Source organism: Panicum virgatum, chromosome 6N, assembly GCF_016808335.1.
Source record: "Panicum virgatum strain AP13 chromosome 6N, P.virgatum_v5, whole genome shotgun sequence".
NCBI classification, from domain to species: Eukaryota; Viridiplantae; Streptophyta; class Magnoliopsida; order Poales; family Poaceae; genus Panicum; species Panicum virgatum.
Genome location: NC_053150.1, coordinates 8,725,858 through 8,733,480, shown reverse-complemented (window position 1 = coordinate 8,733,480; position 7,623 = coordinate 8,725,858). Strand labels below are relative to the sequence as shown.

Here is a 7,623-nt window from a genome sequence, read left to right as displayed (position 1 = left end):
AAGTTATGAATTACCTTTTGATATATAGATTTTAGATCACCTCGTTATGAGTCATATGAGACTCAAAATCATGTTTAGGGATCAGAATGATATGATTGAAAAAATTTGAGGATGTAAACGTTTGATTTTCTAGTTTAAGGACCGGGATGACATAGTGGAACAAGTTTATGAACTAAGATGGCATAGATGAACAAGTTTGAGGACCTAAACGGTCGATTTGTGAGTTTAGGGATCGGGATGACACAGCGACACAAGTTTAGGGACCGATGATGGACTTTACTCATCCTTTAATAAGTAAATGTACATCGCTGAACCAAATGGGAGCCTCCGGATGCCTCTGCACTTCTTGCCACTGCCTTTCCTCCACGTGTGTTTTGCCTGCTCGGTAAATTGCTTCCTGCTTCTTCCATTTGCGACGCGTGTTCCGTTATTCTTTGGGCCTTTGTTTCTCGTGGGCCGTTCTGAGCATCGTCCGTGCCTCTTCATTTTTTTGGCGTATTCCTATTCCTGCTGTTGCCTATATGTTTTGCCACTGCGTACTTCCTACGCCACATCGGTGTCGTGTTGCTGTTCTGGCGTCGCCTTCCACCTCTGTGTCGTTTGCCTCGGTTGCATCGGTGAGTACATGGGCGGCCCCGTCGGCTCCGCCGCCGATTAGAGCCATCTTTGTCTTCCCTTTCTGGGTAAGTTTTGGTTCCTATCCTTTTCCTCTTTGATGAGTTCTAAGATTTATCGCTGTTTCTCTCGCCGCGCCGCGCGCCTCGCTTTCTTCCATCGGCTCCGTGGTATTCATTGTTGCTTTGATTAGTTCGTCCTTTCTCCCTTTTGGTTCCTACATTTGTTTCCTTCCTTTTCTGCCGGTGTTGCCGGATATGCCCATTATCTTTTGCTGCCTTTGATTGTTGCTGCCCTGTGGGCCTTGGCGCCGCCGTTCCCCCGCGTCCTCCTACCTATCGTAGCTGGGGGTTCCTCAAGGACCTCCTCCATCAGATTGAATCTGATAGCTGCGAGCGCGTGCGCGCCTCCGCCGCCGGTGCCCAAGAGGAGGCCTTCTCCGGCAGCGTCGCCGCACCGTGGCGCGTCGATGTCCTTCGTGCCCGCGCCCCTGTACGGGTCCGAGCGCGGCGGCGCCGCCAGGGCGGGGGGCGCCGAGTTCCGCGGCGCGCACGCACCTGCGCGGGGCCTGCCGCGGCAGCGGCGCCATCCCGGGGGCGCCGAGGTCGTCGGCAGCCACGCGGCTCTCTGAGGCCCGCCGTGCCGGACCCGACGAGTCCTTTGATCTTTCTTTCTATGGCCTCTGCTGTTAGTATTTCTTTGCCTTTCAAAAGTTTAATCAGAATGTTGTACCTCTTCTGAAAACTGTATTGCCTTTATTTAGATGCCGTTGTGTGCACTTCTAATATTCTATTTTGTTACTTTGCGTAAAGCTGTTGCTATTGCCGTTTATTATATGTACTTGCTTTTTTCCCCCACAGAATATTTATCTGACATAATACTTGCTATGCACTTTGCTTTATAGCACAGGATGGAGTATTCACTCTTGAAAGACGTCACTTCTGAGTCGCAACATTGGACTGTAAGGGCACGAGTTGTCAGGTTTGCAGAGTATCTAAGCAATGACAGCCCCCCTAAGATTCTTAGGCTTGATCTAATACTTGTCGATAAAGAGGTACTTCTTGGTTCGCAATGGCACTTCTTTCAATTTGATGTTTTCCCACTAGAATAAAATAGTCCTTTTGTATTCAGGGAAAAGCTATGGAAGGTCAGATTCCAGAGAATTGGATACCATTATTTAAACCACAGCTAAAGGAAGAATTTGTTTACTATATCAAGTTCTTCCAAGTTCGCAATGCCCGTGCAACATACTGCCCTGTTGATCATCCATACATGCTGAGGTTCACTGCTCATACTAAAGTACATGAGGTCAAGAATGTCCAAGACACCTTCCCAAAATATGCGTGCGCACCAGCAACATATGACGTGCTTCGAAGCAGAGTAGGCATTACAAAGTACTGCTCAGGTAATACTTTTTTTTTCTGTTCCAGCAGTAATCATTTCACGATATTAATTAGACTAACACTGGTCCCCCAATGAATCTCTTATTTTTCCCCCTCCTGGTTTACAAGCATGTAAGCACTTTTTTGTACAGATGCTATTGGAGTATTGACATGATGTTCACAAGTCAAGCTACAACAAACAAAAGGAGGAACTAAGAGCCTACGGAATGTATATCTCACTGATGGCAGGTATAAAAAAATACTCTTCTCCATACAATCAAGCTCCCAGATTTTTTTCCCCTGTTCTTGACAATTCCTTTTGTGCTCCTGTAGAGGAACAACTGTTGTTTCTTTATGGAATCAACATGCAAGCAGCTTCGACGCTGACCATTACATGGAAATGGCAGGTCGTGGTCCAGTTGTGCTCCTTTTTGTTGGCATGACATGTCGCATATTCGAAGGTATACATTCCGTACTTCTTCTAGCAATTTTATAGTGCACTCCTTCATCCTCTCAAGATATTGCAGTGTTCATCTTATAAATTGCCATGTATTTCTGTTCCCAGAAAAACTTACACTTCAAGGATCCTCATTATGCAAATGGTATGCCAATCCAGAACTACCTGAGACTGCTGCCCTCCAAGATAGGTACCTAACTACCTATCATACATTCTCTTGCACAACCAGCACGACATACTGAAAATATTGAATTAGCATCTTAGCTATGTTATAACTATATACATGATATGTCTGCAGTTGTGCTGCCCGACTTCCTCCACCTACATGGTTTGGCCCATCTACAGCACAAAAGGAACCAGAGACAATCACACTAACGAAACTCTCCCAGTTCACAAATCCTCATGTCATTTACGTATGTCATTATTTAGCCAGTATTACATTGTTGTAATTATATACCTATACATGATTTTCAAACCCCTTTGCAAACTCGTGCACCTGTTTTTCTTATTCCACATAGAGCAATAGATACATTATCAGTGCAAAGATTAAGCATATGGTCCCTAATCAACCATGGTGGTATCTAGCCTGTGATGGGTGCAATAGAACACTGCAACCACATGGAGATAGTTATAAATGTGTTGGCCCTAAATGTTCTGGAACAACAGGAGGACCTAGGTACAGTACCGCTCTTACATATATGCACACAGATATCCATCATTTTACTATATAGCCTATTCTTACACTGTTATTAGCACATCAATTTTTATTCTCCCATATAAATTATTGTTTTTGTACCCCTTAATTCCATACACTTAACATATCTAAATATATTATGCAGGTATCGTCTCTCTATTATTGCCACTGACCCTGTTCCGCCACCAGAGCAGCAAAGTGAAAGAACAATCCAACTTGTGTTACGTTATTTGGATCTATAGCAGAGGAAATAATCGGCACTCCAGTGGATACTCTTATTGCTGCTAATGAAGGCATGGGAATCTTGGTCCCAACAAAAATCACTGCTCTTTATGGAAAGTAGTATGATCTCCGTGTAAGTGTCTCCTCAATGTCACTACAGCAGGTCAACATCACCTATCAAGATGATGCCATCATAGGGGCTGCCAGCATTTCCACATCTACACCACCTCCATTGCACCTTCGTATGTCACACAAAAAACTGAACCTTTTCTTACAACCGGGCTCTATATATTTATATGACCTGCTAATTACCTTATCTTTCTGATTGTGCTTACTCAGCATCCGAAGGACAATCTCCCCATCAATCAGCAGGCAAAAAACAAGGACTTCACTCCACTGAAAATCCCACTCTTATCACAGCACCAAGTGATTCTGGGTTTGCTCCATCTGAATGCAGCAAGGTATGCACGTAACACACAAAGACTACCTGCTTGCTCTACGAAAAATAACAAGCACACTAATTGGTGATTTAAAATCATGTTAGGGCACAAGCTTGGCATTACATGATATAGGTGCATCGGGTTCATCAAATCCTGATACCCAAGTTCTTCCAGGAACCAAGGTACACTTCTATACCACTGAAAGTTTTTGACGTTCATAATCATACCTCCGGCATATTTATGCATTTACTATGTCCATGTAACTTTAGGCTCCTCAATCACCTGAAAGCAGCCTCCCCTCAACTTCGGCATCACTTGCAGACCTAGAAAAAGCCCAGGTATGCCTCATAACTTCATGTCTACCATAGATAGTCACTCACCTTTTGATTAGGTACAAAGACAATTTTATACAAGCCGTTCCCCATTCAGGTTCATGAGCCAAAGACCAAAAGGACCAAGCGTTCAGATGATAACCAATCTGATAGCACCAGAAAAATGATCCAGAGTATGTTAACTGCATGACATCTGCACAAATTTATCTAAATAGGACCCAGATTTAAATCCAAATCAATACATGATATTTCATACAGGGATCTGTACTTGACAATGCATTTCAGATGAAAATTCAGCAACTTTCATATACAATAATAATGTGTAGCACAATCTGCCTTCCTATTTGTTGCAGTGATATCCATACATCAGCCCAGAAGAGGACCAAGAGACAGCTACACCTCACTGATCCAGATGACCAGGATTAGGTGATTTGCCCACACTGACAAATCCTTCAATTAATTTGTGCGTTTGTTGCAACATGATAGCAAACTTAAACCTATTATTTCAGTGCAGGGTAGCTACGCACTTGATAAGCACCTTCTATTTTGCCTACGGACCTGATGCAACTACACCAATGCATGCTGCTGCCTGCCAATCTACGATGGCCTAGCGTACCTCTACCATATGTAAATTAAATAGTACATGCTGTCTTCGTAGCCACAACACTTTATATCTGTATTAGGTAGTTTCCCCTATGTATTAGGTAGTGAATTATAGTTCCTACCAGTTCTTAGCAGTTCAGCAGTGTCCTCCCTGCCGTTGTCGAACTAGACCATCCAATGAAGGGAATGGCGCCTGCACCCTTTTAGGATACGTCTTTAACCAGGCGTTGAACATCTATATTATGCCTTCGAAACAACTCCTATATGTGAATTAATCACTACTACCTTAGGTTGGAAAGCATTGTGCTCTGCGTTATCATACTTCCATGCTAAGAAATACCTCTAATCAGGTACTGAACATCATTCGTTATCCCTTCCAAAAACCTGCTATATGTAAATTAATCCATGCTATTCTTGCTTGGCAAATATTGTGCCACATATCATCGAACTCTCATGTTGAGTGATGTTCTTTAAAACGAACAGTTTACAACTATGCCTACTACAGATCAAGAGAGCACATAAGCTTCCTGTTCAATAAATGAATCGTCTCGCATGTCATAACCTACAGCAGTTCATCAGTTATATCAAGTTATTTACATACATGCCAGAACCTGCAAAGCAAATAAATAAATTTAAGTCGCAGCCCTAGAACTCTACAACGAATTGTCTACAATTATAATGCATCCACGATTTGGTATATTCTATCAAAAAAAACTAAAATAGACCATTAATATATATGTCATTCTGGATGCCATGTAAAACTAGGCCATCCTTTTCCAATAACGTTCTGATTAACTTTTTACAACTTAACAATGTAAGGGCCTGATTGGTTCTCGAAAAATTTCCAACGCTGTAGTACCTTCCAACGTTTAACCACTAATTAGGAGTATTAAATGTTGATACATGATAAAATCTATTCTATGACCCTCGGGGTGAAATTGCGAGTCAAATCTTTTAAACCTAATCGGACCATGATTAGAAAACACCTCACTACAGTAACCAACTTCTAATTACAGATTACTAGCCTTAATAGATCCGGGACTGCCGCAGCACCACCTACCCTCGCACACTACATAGCAGCCCCGTGGCCCCCCGCTCTGACAAAGCACAGATACGTGGCAGCAATATTACAGCGCCAAATCACCCAACCCATGAACCAAACGGTGCCATACCGTCCACCCGGCAGCAGCAGGTTGCCTGCCATCGTACAAGAAAAGACCCATGCCTTTACTTACCCACCTCCAACAAATAAGTATGTACCGACCAAACCAGCCACCTCCCTATAAAGACATCAACGTGTCACCAAACTCTCTGATTGGTCAATCTTCCTACAAATAAAATTAATTGATGAGGTTTTTCTCCCTTCATTTTACCATTGATCTTTGCTTGATTCTATTTTTCCCCACATTTATTGCCGTAATCATGGCAGGAACATAAAAAAATATTTCCAAGTTTAACAGGAGAAGAATTCCAATATCTCATATCCATTATATTGTTCGGATAACAATAGTAGGAGTAGATGCAGTTAGTATCACCAAGTACATTTATAATTATTCCTGTTTGCCAATTAGATTATTTAATTTATGTTAGAAGTTTTATTTGCATAGATGAGTGAATTGGAAAGATAGTTTTAACTACACTGTTTGAAAATGCAAACTATATCATTTTATAAGGTCAAACCTGCAGGTCGATTCATTTGACTACAAGAATATATACAGGTTATACTCTTATGCAGTGGTTTTTTGTTTACTTGTTTTGAATGTCTTAATTTCAATGGTCATTTGGTTTGCATGATCCACTGCAAGTTGCCTTGGATCCTGAAATCGATGATGTAGCAGTGGATAGTGAAAAGAAGCTACACATGTATTCTACATGGGTACAAACATGCGGGACAAACTTTGTGGAATAAAAAATTTGCTGCTACAGATTTGTAATGGATTTGTCTTTTCATTAACTTTTCATATTTTCATTTCACCTTGATTCTTTCTATTTAGATGGTCAATGAACTTCTGATAGGGCGTGCTTTGCGCCCCTTTTGTTCTAGTGTCATAAGAAAGAATGAGCTGTCTTGATATATTCCTGACCAGGTACGATAACAGCCTAGACATGCTTAGTCTTATTTTTTAAAAAAGGAAAAAGTCTAGGTAATCCTCTCAACTATTTAGGATGGACTACTTCACCCCCTAAATTATAAAACCGGATATTCTACTCCTGAACTTTCCAAAACTGGTCAAATAACCCCCTCCAGTGGTTTTGGATGGTGGGTTGCTACAGTGACGCGATTTTGTCTTTTTCTTTTTTTATTTCTGTTGAATCTATGGAAAATCATAGTAAATTATAGAAAATTCAATTTTTTTAGACTCCGCATGAGTAGATCTAAATAGTAAAAATATAATATAGTATTATTAGTACAATTTTTTGCTGTAGATTTAGATCTATATTTTTTCTATAATTAATTGGAATAATTCATAGCTGCAGCTACTATGATCCAATTATAGTGAAATTTTTATGGTTGGCAAATTATTGTATGCTCGAATAGTAGTAAAGATTTCATATTCATTGGATCATATATAACTTAGTTACAGATAAAGCATTGATTCGAAGCATAGCTTTAACAAGCATAAACATAAAAAATTCTATAACTAAGTAACACATGATCCAATAAATATGAAAGTTTTACTACAGTTCACGCATACAATAATTTTCTAATCATAAAAATTTCATCACAATTGGACCATAGTAATTGCGGCTATGAATTACTCTAATTAATTACAGAAAAAACATAGATTTAAATCTGCAATACACAATTTTTACTAATGAATACCATATTATATTTTTCACTATTTAGATCTACTCATGTGGAGTTCAATAAAATTGA

The 7,623-nt window shown here is 40.5% G+C and overlaps 1 protein-coding gene and 1 long non-coding RNA gene across 3 annotated transcripts; both read left to right on the top strand.

Annotated features, from left to right (window-relative positions):
* Window positions 1-287: 287 nt before the first annotated feature.
* Window positions 288-4,326, top strand: LOC120679272. 2 transcript variants are annotated; one of them, XR_005677088.1, is made up of 11 exons: window positions 568-1,669; window positions 1,747-2,020; window positions 2,150-2,246; window positions 2,331-2,458; window positions 2,563-2,644; window positions 2,753-2,867; window positions 3,294-3,612; window positions 3,710-3,831; window positions 3,915-3,992; window positions 4,080-4,148; window positions 4,240-4,326. XR_005677088.1 is itself a non-coding variant. In XM_039960817.1 (5 exons), the coding sequence occupies exons 1-4, from the start codon at window positions 299-301 to the stop codon at window positions 2,170-2,172; spliced, it is 534 nt and encodes a 177-aa protein (XP_039816751.1). In that variant the 5' UTR covers window positions 288-298; the 3' UTR covers window positions 2,173-2,246; window positions 2,331-2,458. The 2 variants fall into 2 exon arrangements, 1 of the variants encoding a protein (XP_039816751.1); XM_039960817.1 differs by lacking the exons at window positions 2,563-2,644; window positions 2,753-2,867; window positions 3,294-3,612; ... (2 more) ...; window positions 4,080-4,148; window positions 4,240-4,326 and adding an exon at window positions 288-385 and having other exon boundaries at window positions 1,520-1,669.
* Window positions 4,327-4,410: 84 nt separating this feature from the next.
* On the top strand, window positions 4,411-5,028 carry LOC120680071. The gene is made up of 2 exons (XR_005677457.1): window positions 4,411-4,568; window positions 4,652-5,028. It is a non-coding gene; the product is annotated as an uncharacterized LOC120680071 (long non-coding RNA).
* The last annotated feature ends 2,595 nt before the right edge of the window (window positions 5,029-7,623 follow it).

Coding starts and splice junctions, on each gene's coding strand:
- LOC120679272 (XM_039960817.1), top strand. CDS start 299: ATGTACATCGCTGAACCAAATGGGAGCCTCCGGATGCCTCTGCACTTC. Junction 386..1,519: donor ACGTGTGTTTTGCCTGCTCG/GTAAATTGCTTC, acceptor TTTGCTTTATAG/CACAGGATGGAGTATTCACT. Junction 2,021..2,149: donor CATTACAAAGTACTGCTCAG/GTAATACTTTTT, acceptor TTTTTTGTACAG/ATGCTATTGGAGTATTGACA.